This window comes from Pseudophryne corroboree, chromosome 1, assembly GCF_028390025.1.
Source record: "Pseudophryne corroboree isolate aPseCor3 chromosome 1, aPseCor3.hap2, whole genome shotgun sequence".
Taxonomy (NCBI): Eukaryota; Metazoa; Chordata; class Amphibia; order Anura; family Myobatrachidae; genus Pseudophryne; species Pseudophryne corroboree.
In genome coordinates, this window is record NC_086444.1 from 1091410149 (window position 1) to 1091426613 (window position 16465).

The 16465-nt window shown below is 42.9% G+C and overlaps 1 protein-coding gene and 1 long non-coding RNA gene across 8 annotated transcripts in view; one reads left to right on the forward strand and one right to left on the reverse strand.

Moving 5' to 3' along the window:
• Window positions 1-16465, forward strand: part of SLIT2 (slit guidance ligand 2) — a 384860-nt gene that overhangs the window by 339999 nt on the left and 28396 nt on the right. For 3 of the 5 annotated variants that reach the window (XM_063921507.1, XM_063921540.1, XM_063921517.1), the window contains 8 exons: window positions 1407-1478; window positions 3508-3579; window positions 4735-4806; window positions 7764-7927; window positions 9456-9580; window positions 9667-9764; window positions 11406-11545; window positions 12296-12322. In XM_063921507.1, coding sequence (XP_063777577.1) covers window positions 1407-1478; window positions 3508-3579; window positions 4735-4806; window positions 7764-7927; window positions 9456-9580; window positions 9667-9764; window positions 11406-11545; window positions 12296-12322 — 770 coding nt within the window. The remainder of the gene's footprint in view (window positions 1-1406; window positions 1479-3507; window positions 3580-4734; window positions 4807-7763; window positions 7928-9455; window positions 9581-9666; window positions 9765-11405; window positions 11546-12295; window positions 12323-16465) is intronic. The other 2 variants (XM_063921524.1, XM_063921532.1) reach the window with 1 other exon arrangement.
• The window catches only part of LOC134927299 (uncharacterized), a 105714-nt gene that overhangs the window by 49981 nt on the left and 39268 nt on the right, over window positions 1-16465 (reverse strand). The gene's annotated exons all lie outside the window — the stretch shown is intronic.

Consider the following 16465-nt stretch of genomic DNA (forward strand, 5'->3'; position numbering starts at 1 on the left):
GCTAATAGTATAAAATCCTACTGGAACACAGCATTGCATTACAGACCTATTGTTACACATTACTTCACAGAATAAAGCATAGTAGGTGGCTCACAAAAATAAGTCTTCAATCTCTGTAATGAAACAGTAACCAGGATGTAATGAAGTCCGAGTGTGGGATGCCGGCTGAACGCTGACTTTTATTTTAAAGGGGTAATCATTTTCAGGGCTAAACCATGCCTTATACATGATTGCCCCTTTAAAAAAAAAAGTCAGAGTTCAGCCGGCATCCCGAACTTCATTACATCACGCCTCGTATGTTTAATGTACAGCATATCTACTACTGTTACGTATTTTGGGCCTAATTCAGGGGTAATTTAGATCTGATCGCTGCTGTGTGTTTTCGCACAGCGGGCGATGAGGTCCTAACTGCGCATGCGTATGCACTGCAGTGCGCACGCGCGTCGGATAACAACAATGGGCATCGCCAGTCAGCGAGGGGATGGTATGAAAAATCCAATTGCAAGGGCATTCGCAAGGTGATTGACAGAAAGAGGCCTTTTGTGGGTGGCAACTGAGCGTTAACCAGGAGTGTCCGGAAAAATGCAGGCGTTCCCAAGCGTTTTCAGGGAGGGTGTCTGACGTCAGCGCCGGCCCCCGATCAGCCTGTTCTAATCGCACTGTAGGAGTAAGTCCTGGGCTGCGCACAGACTGCACAAAGTGGATTTTCGCAGCTCGGCGTACACAAACTTGCACAGCGAATACACACTCCCCCTGGAGGCGACGACTATCTGATCACAGGACAGCAATCAGAAAATGAGTAGCCCAGCGATCAGATCTGAATTACCCCCTCAGACGTGATCGCTGTTGTGCGAATTTGCACAGCGGCCAATTATTGAATAACTGCGCATGCATATGCACTGCAATGCACAAGCGCAACACCAAACAGCGACAGAATGGTGCAAAAATTTTAATCGCAAGGCGTACGCAAGGTGATTGACAGGAAGTGGACATTTGTGGGTGGTAACTGCCCATTTTCTGGGAGTGTCTGGAAAGACGCAGGCGTTCCCAAGCGTTTTCAGGGCGGGTGTGTGACATCAGCTCTGACCCCGATCAGCCTGCTTGTATAGCTCATTGGCTATGCACAGACTGCACAGATTGGAAAACTCATTAGATGCTGAGTGTGTTGCGAACAGATTTGCAGATGTCTGCTGTCTGGGGACGTTTTCACACGGCGTACGCATGCATTCGCACACTTGCACGGGGCAGGTTTTCACTCTCTATGGGCGGCGACTATCTGATCACCGACCTCTGCAAAAACAGAGGAGCGATGAGATCTGAATTAGGCTCTTTATTTGCCTGTGATCACTCCCACTGCCTGTGGTTTGGGTATGATGATGTGTAATGTAAGGCTTTGTCTCTTCCAGGGACCTGAGTAATAACCGTATCAGCACACTCTCTAACCAGAGCTTCAGCAACATGACGCAGCTCCTCACTCTGTGAGTAACATGGTGCTTTGCTGCAATACTGCGTTTAGATTTATTTTGAATGTTTATTAACAGTTATTTAAATAGTGCACACCTGCAGTATTATACAGCGCTTTACAGAGTATTTACTTATTAATATCAGTCCCTGCCCTAACATTATTCATATCACCACACAGCACTGTGGACCATTATCATTGTATTATCCTATCATATCACATGGCACAGCACTGAGGCAGGGGGGTGTGGGTGGTGCGGCCCACACCCGGGTGTCACCCTAGGAAGGGGTGACACCAAAATGCCAGCTCCTCTGCAGTGACAGAAGCCGGGTGCTGCAGCGTGCCATTTTCCTGCAGCACAAGGCTTCTGCCATAGATGAGAAAACGACAGCGCGGGAAGACTGTCTCCGGGGGCAGCATCTCAAGCCTCCAGAGTGACAATCTTGGGATCCCCTGGGAGGCCACGCCCCTTTATATATGGACATGCCCCTTTATGTACGGTCACGCGCCTCTGGCGCATGGGGAGATACAGGGCATGCACCAGGTGTCATCTCTGCCTTGAGGACTGTAATCATTCAGTCATTCTGTCATATCACCTGTTACAGCTGAGGTCGGTTATCTTTCCATCATGTCACCTGTCACAGAGCACTGAGGTTATCTTTCTATCATGTCACCTGTCACAAAGCACTGAGGACTATTATCATTCGGTTATCTTTCTATCATGTCACGAGTCACAGCACTGAGGACCATTATAATTCTGTCATCAAGAATGGGAGGAAGTAATCAGGTGGCAGGAGAGGTGGCATGTATTTGTGGAGCGAAGAGGGTGGGTGGGAATGTTAAGGGAGATAAGGTCAGAAATGTAAATGGGAGAGGAATAGATGAGGGCTTTGTGAGTGTGAGAAGGTTGAATTGGATTCTGAAAAGGAGGAAGGGGAGCCAGTGTAGGGCTTGTAAGAGAGGGGAAGTGCATGTACAGATGTACCCTCACACATCTTTACTTAAAACAGTGGCATTGAGTGTGTGTATGCACGTGATTGCCACCTCACAGAGGGCGGGATGTACTAAGCTTTGAAAAGTGATAATTTCACTGTGATAAAGTGCCAGCCAATCACCTCCTAACTGTCATTTTTCAAACCCAGCCTGTGACATGGCAGCAGGGTCCACAAGTTATCCACAGGATAACATTGGGATATGATGGAGCGACAGCGGATTGGCACCAAACGATCACAAGCTTTCTTGCCTCCCAGGATGCAACGGGCTCGTCCATATAATCCCGCCCACTGGCTCAGTCAAATCAGTTTTTTGTTTGGTGCGGCAGGAGCCGGACCATGGTCACAGGGCTGCTGTGTTTGGCAGCCCTAAGCTTTATTATTTTATTTTTATAGTCTTACTACTTTGTTTTTTAATGGTCTTTCCTAAGAGCGTCTTACACGCATATTGGAAAGAGTTGCTCCAACAACCGTGTCGCAACAACACTTACCCACGGTACAAGTGGGCTGGGACTTTATCATAGTGAAATTATCACTTTTCTAAGCTTAGTACATCCCGCCCAGAGTCTCTTATAACTATGGGTAGTGGGAACATAGCATCCCGCTACCAGTTCCAATGCAGTGCCATTGAGTCCCTCTCTGTATGTAGGCAGCAGAAGCATCCTAGTCCCGCTGCCTGCGACCACACAGCAATGATCTCCATATTAAGGCGTGCTCGTGCTTACGCACATGCCTGCGAATGCCACATTGTACCGGGAATTCCCATCGCAGACAAGGATGTATTAGGACACATCTGTAGTATGTTTGGAGAGGAAGGCAGCAGCATTGAGGATAGATTGGAGAGAGGTGTTTGTCAGGGAGGCTAGATATGAGGAGATTACAGTAGTCCAATCTGGAGATGACCAGTGAGTTGATGTTGGGTCTTCGTAGCATCCAGGGTGAGAAAGGGTCTGATACTGGGAATAATTTTCAGATGGAAACGGCAGGACTGCGAGAGGTACTGAATATCATGTTTTCTATGTCCAGAATTACTGTCTTATTTTTGTTTTGCAGGATTCTTAGTTACAACCGTCTCAGATGCATTCCTCTACGGGCATTCGATGGTCTAAACTCCCTAAGACTCTTGTAAGTTACACCTTGGGCTGCTTAGCAAATTACGAGGACTCATTTACTGCAAATAAGGTTATTGCTTGTGTAGTATATGGTCTGGTGCTCAATTGATTATGTAGTGCTGCTTATTAGGGTATACCACCCAGCTGTCCTGAATTAGGCAGAATACTGTATGACTTTATCCTGTATATCAGAATGTTTGGAGGTATTTCCAGTTTGCAGAGCAACAGAGAACGATTGCCAAGCACACCTGCCCCAAGTATTGGGTATTGACACAGGGAGGTGGTGTATTGCATAGTTTAACACTTTAAGGTACTTGACACGACCCTTTAAATTATACCAGTAAGGATCCCTACTCGACATATGTATATATGTTACTCCCACTTATGTTTATGTGACATCTATCATATTATTATAAAGATTACGACTATTATTAGTATATTTTATATATAAGGTGCCATAAGGTTTCTGTAGTGTCTTACAATGGGGATATAACAAACAAGAAGTCACAAAGAGTTTTTAACAAGATAATTACATAGCTCAATTACCTACTGTACAGTAATTATGTGGAGAAGATAAACGGGAGAGGACCCTGCCTGCAAGAGCTTACTGTTTAGAGAACATTTGGGTGGTCACAGTAGGAAGAAGAAGGGGAATAGGGCAGGGCAGATACTGGAGAGTTAGGAGAAAGGGTGGTAACCTAGAATGAAAACATTCTAAGGACAGATTTGAAGACTGGTAGGCTAGATGAGGATCTCATAGAGCGTGGGAGGACATTCCAGAGGATGGGAGCAGCCCGAGAGAAGTCCTGAGTAGTGTAGGAAGTAGTGACCAGGGAGGAGGCGAGGCGGCATCACTGGCAGGGCGGGAGAGTGTATGTGAGGAAATGCCCCTGGAGATGTAGCTCGGCTGTTAATCATCATCATCATCATCAGCATCATCATATTTTAAGATTTTGTAGCTGGCCATTAAAATAAACTTACATTTGCTTGTCATTAAGCCAATTAATGTAATTAATCTACGTGTGTGAAGCTATTACGGTAACTGCACATTTGCAAATAAAACAGATAATGGCTAACATAACATATAGCAAAGATTGTCGGATCATTGCTAGGTTTATTTAGGGATTGTTAACTCTTCATCTAGTCATGCACTTCTTGTTTTCCGCAGATCCTTGCATGGCAATGATATATCCACTATACCGCAGGGGGCCTTCAGTGATCTCCTGGCTCTGTCACACCTGTAAGTTTATTCACTTAATAAAGAATGATAGCGTTTTGGAGGGAAAATGATCAGCTAGTTCAGCTACTGTGTCATGACACTGACTGGTGCTTTCATTCCCTATGACCTCCATATGTTGCCTAATGCATTTCTTACCTGCACAACTTTCTCCTTTCAAGTAAAATGTACTTTGGTGTGTTACTTGTATATCCTGATTCCAAATGGCTTTATCTTGTTGCACACAGATATTATGCCAGCCAGTAGAACAGGTGTAGGATCAGTTCTGTAGCGAAAGACGACAACCAATCGGTTTAGGAAACAGAAACAATTATTTCTAGTTTCATGGTCACCTTATTGGCTGCTGTAGGCAACTTCCCCACTTGTCCTCTTCTCCCCCGTAATCCTTTCTGACACATTTGGTTATACAGCATTGCTCTCGGAACACTGTATTATTATTCAGAGTGTCATTCCTTTTCGTTTAAGTGGGACACTGTATTTGTTTTGTTCTCATGGAAGAGCGCTGGACTCAGTCTTTGTAATAGAAAGTGTCTTCATTTAGTGATGTACTGAGAGATGAGATTTGTAGATGCACAGTAGTAGTTCCCCCAGTGGGCCGTGAGATACATCCTGTACTGAGAGATGAGATTTATAGATGCACAGTAGTAGTTCCCCCAGTGGGCCGTGAGATGCATCCTGTACTGAGAGATGAGATTTGTAGATGCACAGTAGTAGTTCCCCCAGTGGGCCGTGAGATACATCCTGTACTGAGAGATGAGATTTATAGATGCACAGTAGTAGTTCCCCCAGTGGGCCGTGAGATACATCCTGTACTGAGAGATGAGATTTATAGATGCACAGTAGTAGTTCCCCCAGTGGGCCGTGAGATGCATCCTGTACTGAGAGATGAGATTTGTAGATGCACAGTAGTAGTTCCCCCAGTGGGCCGTGAGATACATCCTGTACTGAGAGATGAGATTTGTAGATGCACAGTAGTAGTTCTCCCAGTGGGCCGTGAGATACATCCTGTACTGAGAGATGAGATTTGTAGATGCACAGTAGTAGTTCCCCCAGTGGGCCGTGAGATACATCCTGTACTGAGAGATGAGATTTGTAGATGCACAGTAGTAGTTCCCCCAGTGGACCGTGAGATACATCCTGTACTGAGAGATGAGATTTGTAGATGCACAGTAGTAGTTCCCCCAGTGGGCCCGTGAGATACATCCTGTACTGAGAGATGAGATTTGTAGATGCACAGTAGTAGTTCCCCCAGTGAGCCGTGAGATACATCCTGTACTGAGAGATGAGATTTGTAGATGCACAGTAGTAGTTCCCCCAGTGGGCCGTGAGATACATCCTGTACTGAGAGATGAGATTTGTAGATGCACAGTAGTAGTTCCCCCAGTGGGCCGTGAGATGCATCCTGTACTGAGAGATGAGATTTGTAGATGCACAGTAGTATTTCCCCCAGTGGGCCGTGAGATACATCCTGTACTGAGAGATGAGATTTGTAGATGCACAGTAGTAGTTCCCCCAGTGAGCCGTGAGATACATCCTGTACTGAGAGATGAGATTTGTAGATGCACAGTAGTAGTTCCCCCAGTGGGCCGTGAGATACATCCTGTACTGAGAGATGAGATTTGTAGATGCACAGTAGTAGTTCCCCCAGTGGGCCGTGAGATGCATCCTGTACTGAGAGATGAGATTTGTAGATGCACAGTAGTAGTTCCCCCAGTGGACCGTGAGATACATCCTGTACTGAGAGATGAGATTTGTAGATGCACAGTAGTAGTTCCCCCAGTGGGCCGTGAGATACATCCTGTACTGAGAGATGAGATTTATAGATGCACAGTAGTAGTTCCCCCAGTGGGCCGTGAGATGCATCCTGTACTGAGAGATGAGATTTGTAGATGCACAGTAGTAGTTCCCCCAGTGGGCCGTGAGATACATCCTGTACTGAGAGATGAGATTTGTAGATGCACAGTAGTAGTTCTCCCAGTGGGCCGTGAGATACATCCTGTACTGAGAGATGAGATTTGTAGATGCACAGTAGTAGTTCCCCCAGTGGGCCGTGAGATACATCCTGTACTGAGATATGAGATTTATAGATGCACAGTAGTAGTTCCCCCAGTAGGCCGTGAGATGCATCCTGTACTGAGAGATGAGATTTGTAGATGCACAGTAGTAGTTCCCCCAGTGGGCCGTGAGATACATCCTGTACTGAGAGATGAGATTTGTAGATGCACAGTAGTAGTTCCCCCAGTGGGCCGTGAGATACATCCTGTACTGAGAGATGAGATTTGTAGATGCACAGTAGTAGTTCCCCCAGTGGGCCGTGAGATACATCCTGTACTGAGAGATGAGATTTGTAGATGCACAGTAGTAGTTCCCCCAGTGGGCCGTGAGATACATCCTGTACTGAGAGATGAGATTTGTAGATGCACAGTAGTAGTTCTCCCAGTGGGCCGTGAGATACATCCTGTACTGAGAGATGAGATTTGTAGATGCACAGTAGTAGTTCCCCCAGTGGGCCGTGAGATGCATCCTGTACTGAGAGATGAGATTTGTAGATGCACAGTAGTAGTTCCCCCAGTGGGCCGTGAGATGCATCCTGTACTGAGAGATGAGATTTGTAGATGCACAGTAGTAGTTCCCCCAGTGGGCCGTGAGATACATCCTGTACTGAGAGATGAGATTTGTAGATGCACAGTAGTAGTTCCCCCAGTGGACCGTGAGATACATCCTGTACTGAGAGATGAGATTTGTAGATGCACAGTAGTAGTTCCCCCAGTGGGCCGTGAGATACATCCTGTACTGAGAGATGAGATTTGTAGATGCACAGTAGTAGTTCCCCCAGTGGGCCGTGAGATACATCCTGTACTGAGAGATGAGATTTGTAGATGCACAGTAGTAGTTCTCCCAGTGGGCCCGTGAGATACATCCTGTACTGAGAGCAATATCTCCAATCTATCCTGTTCTAGGGCCATTGGGGCAAACCCTCTATACTGTGACTGTCACATGCAATGGCTGTCCGATTGGGTGAAGTCTGAGTACAAAGAGCCTGGCATTGCACGCTGCGCTGGACCCGGGGACATGGCAGACAAGCTTCTACTTACTACTCCGTCCAAAAAGTTCACATGTCACGGTAATGTCTCATTCTCCTCTCATGTGGTCTGTATCCGTTAAATAGAATCTATACTGGCAGTATGCTCATCTGAAGGCTTCACTTGTAGAGGGAACATATGAGTTTAAGACTTTGCCAATCCAACATACTGTATAATGGGAAATTTATGTTATTCAGGCTGTGAAGCACTTAACATTAACTGATATGTTATATCTTGACTTGTGACATCGCAGTCAATTTAAAGTTATTTTGTGTGGGACTTAACAACTAACCTTCCATCTTTTACTTTTGGTCTTGTGATAATCCTTACCCTAGAAATTCCAGGGCCTTGTGGTTTTCTGGTTGCAGGTAAGGGTCCAAGTCCTCGGAACGTCAAACCGAACACCTTCACCTCCCTGCCTTCCCTAAGATGTGCCCCTAAACTCTAACACGCATGTTGTGTTCCGCACCCCTGTTTTGTCCAATATTAGTGAAACAGTATAGATAGAAAAAATATGGTGTTTGTAGAAAACAAATGGAAGAAGAGCATCCTTGAGATTTATTTTCTATACATACAGTCTTGCACAAAAGCATTTATATTTCCTGTGTAGGTATTACAGTAAATGTCCCTACATGATGGCATTGCTGTGGTCTTCCCTTCTTCCTCGGCCTACTGTAAGTGCAGTATGCTGTCACTGTGCAGCAATTGCAGGTAGCCGGGTTACATGAAGGTCCCTTCAGTGAGTGGGACAAGAGATGTGGAGTACTAGTGGAGAAACTGACTGCGTTACAAGTGTTCTCAGCCATGTCTGTTTCGCCTAGTATGGTGCATGTACGCACTGTAGGTAACTACTGTAGTTGCAAACCAGCCATCCAGAAAGATTTGTTCACATCTCAAGATGCAAAAGAATATGGCAGATTATTTGCATCACTAGTAACAGATGAATGATGAAATATACAGCATCCCTGCTGGCACATATTACATGTGTACATAAGGTGCGCTGCCGTGACATGCAGACGTGACCAGTTAGTCTTCTGTGCACAGCTGATGAGGACATCAGCTGCAGACCATTGTATATGATGTCATATAATACAGGTAATGCTTATTATTAGGGAAGGTGGAACCATCAAAAGGCTAATTTTGCAAATGGGCTGCCAGGTACATGTCTCTGTGTTATTTAAGATTACATATACAGATTACATATAATTTTGTGCAGATTTAGGGGTCTATTCATGAAGCAGTGAAAAGTGTGGAGAAGTGAGCCAGTGGAGAAGTTGCCCATTGCAACCAATCAGCTGCTTCGTCTGATTTTATAGAATTAACTTTATAAATGTTATCTTAACACTGATTGGTTGCCACGGGCAACTTCTCCACTGGCTCACTCCTCCATTCTTTTCACTGCTTCATGAATAGAACCCTTAATACTGTAGAAGGAATTTTCTTTTGAAATTAGGCTCTTCCATTCAGTTCTTGCGTTAGTTTAGAATGCAGTCACACTGTTTAGTTAGCATACTTTCTGTCAGATTTATTGGTCTTTGGTTATACCGACATTCTACTCTCTCCTTTCAGGACCTGTTGATGTTAACATCCTTGCTAAATGTAATCCGTGTTTATCAAATCCGTGCAAAAATGACGGCACCTGCAAAAACGACCCGGTTGACTTCTACAGGTGTACATGTCCCTATGGCTTTAAGGTACCGAGGATGCTGACACAAGCTAGGTGTGGGTATGGTCATGTGGGTTCTAACATGGCTGATGGACTGTACCATTCTGATTACAGGGGCAGGACTGTGATACTCCAATCCACGCCTGCATCAGTAATCCATGTAAACACGGAGGAACCTGCCACTTGAAGGAAGGGGAGAAAGATGGGTTTTGGTAAGTATTGATCCATCTTTTGATATTTTGATATATGAGATATATGTACACACACACACACACACACACACACACACACACATATATATTTATATATATATATATATATATATACACACATACACATACACACAGGCAGAGGTGCGGTATTCAAAAACATTTGTAAATAAAAGTCACGGACATAGTAAGCGTTTTTCAACGTTTCGATCCATAAGAGATTTTCGTTGTGAATACAGTGAACACAAAACAATCCTTACGTTATTATAACCCCAAAACACACACATGGAAAAGCACACGGATTGGCCAGGATCTCTGGTGCGGGAACCCCACGCGCTGCACGCCCACAGTCAGTTTACATTGTCATGGCTGCAGGGAACAAAGAGCTTATGTAATTAAAAATACAATGAGTAATAACATTAGAACAAAATGCTGCCAGCTCAGTAAACATAAGACACCCTGCAATAACATGCCTCATAATAACCCCATAACTATACAGTTGATGTTGTGGGTTGATTATCAGGCACGAAAATCTGTTGTGGATTGAAACGTTGAAAAACGCTTACTACATCCGTGAGTTTTACATATATATTTTCCTGAGTGCCGCACCTTTGCCTGTGTATATGCACCTATAGTGAGGGCACCGAGACCAGTATCATTTGTAGTGGAGTATATATATATCCCACGGATCGCATGCGAGGTTGAGTGATTGGCCGTGTTGCATGGCCAATCATACTACCTTGCATGCGATGCAGTGAATATTAATGAGGGACTGAACAGTGATCGTTCCAACGCTCATTAATATCTGCCTAGTGTGTATCGGTAACCTCGCAATGTGCAGGGAAAAGAGTAATCTCTCTGTACCTCGGCACAGATGGAGACTTTGGAGTCTATTTACTAAGCCTTGGATGGAGATAAAGTGGACGGAGATAAAGTCCCAGCCAATCACCTCCTAACTGTAATATTTCAAACATGGCACTTAGGAGGTGATTGGTTGGTACTTTATCTCCGTCGTATTTATCTCCATCCAAGGCTTAGTAAATAGACCCCTTTATTCTCTAATTTCTCCAGCACTGACGTAAACGTTCACCCCATGGAAGCAAATATTTTGAGGACCGGACCATATAACTCAGAATGTTGCCTTGAAACTCATCATTAACTTTAAAAATATTATCACATCTGTACTTGTAAGGATATAGCGCAAAATGTGTAGCTATATATATATATATAAACAGATGTGAAAGAAAAAAAACAGGAAGAGAGCACAAATGGGCTAATAAATGTAATAACTAAAATAAATGACGATGCAGAAAAACATACTGTAGGTAGATAAAAAAAAAAGTATTCCATTAACAGCAAAATCAGTAAAAGAGGTTTTATTTTGTGATTAAAAGTGCCTGCTTTATATCACTCCTTTAATAAATAAATAAATAAATGTATCTGTCTGATGAGGTAAATGCATGTTGGAAATGTAAATTTAGTAAAAGTTGCAGGGGGACACATAGAAAAGACATTTTAAGATGGGATAAAAAAAACTAAAAAAAACTTTAATACCGATTCAAAAAAAGAGGGGATATTAAGATTTCTTTTGTTTTTTTTTACACCTGTGATCATTTCTATTTATATGAACGTTGTTGTTTCAAGGTGTACGTGTGCTGATGGGTTTGAAGGTGAAAACTGTGAGGTGAACATTGATGACTGTGAAGATAACGACTGTGAAAATAATTCCACTTGTGTGGACGGAATCAACAACTACACTTGTCTGTGCCCGCCAGAGTACACCGGTGAGACCATGGCTACAATATAGGCTTCATCACCGCTCACTGTAGCCTAAGCACTCTGGATATAGTAATGTTACAAATAGAATCCCTTCAATGGGGTTTCCAATAATTGATCTTTCAATGCTTTTCTTTCCAGACTGCTCATCTTACAGGGAACATTATATAACCTGGGGTCACATTTACAGTTATTCCGCTGTGTGGCTGTTTAATTGAAACTCATGCACACTGCGGTATATATTCATACACTGTGTGTAAAATATCATATTCTTGAACTGAAAAAAAAAAATCAGTTTAAAGTGTTTTTTGCTTGGTTTGTACTGTAAGGTTTAGTCAGTGACTACAGAGATCCTAAACAACAGGGCAAAGTCATTGCATGGATTCCTGTAATACAGGTTAAGATAACCTGTTGTGGGACTAGAGCTGGCAGGGTATGCTGGGTAATGCCACATCAGTTACAGAGATAGAGATAGAGATTGACTAACTCTATTATAGCACCTTCACCAGCTATGTCCATACCAGTCTATCATGCAGCCATATTGTCCTCAATCATAAACCACCTCCTGCCTCTCCTTCCATCCCAGTTATTGTACCGCTCCTTGCCAGTGGCTGCTTTACAGTCTTTGTAGATAAGGCAAAGCTTGATGCGTTGTTTCATTGCCTTTCTGTTCTTGTCCTTGTTTCTGGCTTTAACGTGTTGTGTTTTTATCCAGTAAACACATACGTATCTTGTCTCTTCTGTCTTTGTTGTACAAGCTGCTAATCTGAATGAGGTGGAAAAAGGTCAGTCTTTCTTCATCCTTCTCTCCTAATTCTTATCTAATGCCATTAATGAACGGTGCATGTTATGATGATGTCGTTGTCGTCACCTCTTACCACCTCTCCGTCCTTCCTCAGTGATCTCCTGGTGTTTGATCTGCAATTTTAGGGGCAATATGTTCCACGTCTCCTTTGATTAATTGTCTTCTGCTTACTTTCATTGCAGACAGATTCTCCCTGCTGAAATATTTTAATTAAGCATTGATTGTTTTGCTCAGTACATGTCACACCCTGTCCTATACATCACAATCAGGGCAACCAGACCAAACCAAGCCAACCCTGATCCACCAAAGCATGACCAGATCCTGTGTAGCAAGCCCAGTTTACTGGGAAGGCCGGTCTCTTTTTCCAGTGCAGGGTCTGACAGTGGGGAATAGTATTCCACGAGCTACAATACAGTTGGGTCCTTATTGAATTTTGTGCATTCGTTTCTCAGAATTCCCTTCTCAATTATAATATCAACAGATTACCGTAAAACAAAACCCTTGTTGTTCTTCCAGCCAAGCGCAAAATCCCATTATCCTGTTCATCTGGTATGGAAAAATAAAAGTCTCGGGGAGATGTACCAAACCTTGGAGAGAGATAAAGTACCAACCAATCCGCTTCTAACTGTAGTTTTTCAAACATATCTTGTAACAAGCCGTTAGAAGGTTATTGGTTTATACTTTAGCTCTCTTTCCTTTATCTCACTGCAAATTTGATACACCTGCCCCTGTCTTTTATTATGTTTCAAAAATGATAGATCTATTTTATTACACGCCAAAAAAAAAAAAAATCCCTGGTTCAAAATGATATACAGATTTACAAAACTACTAATCCTTCAGCAAAGATCTATTTTGTTCTGTGGCAATGGCTCTATCCAGCTGACAGGTTTCTCACAGTCCCTCATTCCCGGGGAACTACTAAGGGTCCTGAAAGCTTTCATCATTTGTAATCCGAGGCTTTCATGATTCCTGAAATAAAGCGTTCTCACTACCGCTGCGGTATTAGGCATCAAGCAGAATAATTACTGTATCTAAAAGGGATGTGGTTAGCACAGGCTGCTGTGCAGGTGAGGTGAGTGCGCCCAGCACATGGCAATATATATTTCATGTTACTAGTCATCTCATGTAACATAAAAGTGCCCCTCAAGGTAAAATGCATGTGAGTCAAGTCATCTATTGCAAAGTCTCATAATCCAGGGTCTGTTACACCGAGACTGCATGCTGCTTCGCTAAGTTAATTATTCCACTTCATAAAAAGATGCGTGTTGTGTTTCAGTACATAGCGGCGAGGGATAGCTGGAGCAGGTGTTCCACCAGCGTTTAGCATAGTCTTTCATAAAGCTGTCAGAATAACCTAGTGTACTGCGAGATGAACTTCAAGTGAAGCCAAGGGACGTTTGCTTCTTATTTATCTGAGAAAACAACTGCTCCTGGGGGAACCTGTACATGAAATTTTCTCTCCAAGATAACAAACAGCCATGAGGGACAGCTAGACCTAGCAAGTTTACTTTCATACATTAAGAACTATCTGAAATATGATTTAGTGGTTGGTGTATGTCTTCCCTTTCTCCCCATCTGTCACAAACAATGAGAAGCCTATCTCATAATCTAGAGGCATTAATCAAACAGACGTGTTTGGCTTAAATAGCACTATAATGTAGATCTGCACTCCTTACGTACATAGACAACATATTTATGTACATATGTAGCATTTGTGCCAGGCATACGTCAGGTGTAACCAGGGGCGGATTGGGAACAAAAAGCGGCCCTGGAAAAATTTGTACTTGTCGCCCCACATGGGCAGCACCAGAGGTGTAAGCCATGGGCCATGGCAGCAGCACCCTATCCCCAAGACTTTTCAGATAGTGGGCATGTCCAGCATCAAGGGGGAAGTTAAAAGGAAATAAAATTAAATATTATGAGCACATTATATGATACACCTTCAGAATTTAGGAAACTATATAATTCTTTAGAAAGATATATTTTCTTGCTTATTACACCAACCGTATCCCAATCACTATTCACTCAATCTTATATGTCAGCCAAGCAGGCAGACAGAGCATACACTAGATCATCTGCAATCACAGGCTACGTGGCAAAGTAATTTTCATATATGCAAATTATTTTGCATCTTATTCATTATGTCTATAAAAAAGGACCACGTGTCCTCAAACAAAACAGACCCCACAGGTGCGTCGGCCCACCGGGAATCTTCCCTGTATGCCCTATGGCCAATCCGCCTCTGGGTGTAACATTGGTGCATACTTACGCTCCATGATAGTGTTGAGCGTTACTGGGCAGTGTTAGCTGTAATATACGCAAGGGAGAATATTGTCTTGATAGTTATTAATTAATATGAAAAATTAATTGTAAACACTGTTTTTTATCTCAGCTGTGGTAATTAGTTACACAGTATAAAGACTTGGGGGTATATTTACTAAATGTCGATTTTAATCGATTAGGAATCAACCTAAATCGATGTTGTGGTTCAGGGGCTAAAAGGCACATTTACTGACAGATGATTTTTTTTGTCCATCTATTGTTTTTGTTTTTTTTAATGTTCACAAATGTGCGTTTTAGCCCCTGAAACACAACATCGATTTAAAAACGATAAAAATCGGTCTTTAGTAAATATATACCCCTTGATGACAGGCAGGCTTGTTAGAGGTTTATGTATATACTGTAAGTGCAGTTTATACCAGGGTAAAATTACAGCTAATTAGTTTAAATTCTTAGGTTTTTGTGGTCTTGAGGTAAAAGACATAATCCCTCCATTGACCTGGTACTATATTTATGTAAATATTTCCAAAATTTATTACAGCCTTATGCCCAGATTTATCAAGTCTTGGAGAGTGATAAATTGCACAGTGATAACGCACCATCCAGTCAGCTCCTAACTGTCATTTTTCAAACACAGCCTGTAACATGAAAGTTAGGAGCTGATTGGCTGGTACTTTATCACCGTGCAATTTATCACTCTCCAAGACTTGATAAATCTGGGCATAAGATTTGATCACGGGGCTGCTTGTTTTCTGTCTGTTCTGTTATTGGAAGAAGAAGGTGCTACAGGGTGCCTCTCAGGGCCTAAAATGGTTTATAGCAGAAGTCATAAACTTTTACTGTGATTCATTACAAGGGGACAGATTTAGAGTTGGACACTCAAAAATGCATCCATACACTATACATGTGTTTCTAGACGCAAGTACCTTAAGATATGTGAAACTTGACATCTAGCCTCTAGATGCATCCGGCACAAAACTGTGGCTGACATAACCAACTCAGAAAATAACTTACGCAGGGCTGATCGCATCCACAGAGATACAATCCTATAACATGTATATTAATGATGTGACTGAGTCAGAATTGTAGACGTGGTCATCCTGCGTATCTGACTTGCCCAATAACTTGCCTGACACCAGCGCAAGGCGCCACATATATACAGTAAATACTAGTTTTACACAGTCTTAAGAGTTTTCAGTGAATTTCTGATTTCTGAGAGAAGGATGGTTTTTCCTCCAGGAATGATACAGTCAAACGGCCTTAGATGTTTTCAGTGAATTTCTGATTTCTGAGAAAAAGATGGTTTTTCCTCCAGGGGTGATGCAGTCAAACGGCGTGATATTATGAAAAACACAAAATAACAAATTTTGGGTTTTGGGAAGCCTCAATGGGGATGGTGAACACTTTTTTATGGGTAGGGAAGAATCTCGGGTAGATCAATCGTACCTCACTTACAATAGTGAGAGAGGTTGGAAGCACATAAGGGTTTCTTTAGAAAATGGTGCTAGAATTTTCAGCGTACCTAACTTACAATAAAAGGTATAGGTATAAACACATCAAGGTATCTTTGTAAGCTGTACTGCGTACCGGTACTCACTGTAGGGGGTGTATTCAGTCTGCGCATCAAGGTTTCTTTTATCCAATCAGCATGCTTATTCAGCCTCCCATATTTAAAAAAGGGTTTATTGGATAAAAACAAATGAATAAAAACAAATGAATGGAAACACAAGGGGGGTGTTGGCCACGAGGAAGGAGCCGCCAGACAGGGAAAATCTGTAGGACCATCCAAAAAGCTCACATGGCCCGGTACCAAAAGAACTTAAAAAAAAAATCGAGAAGGTCA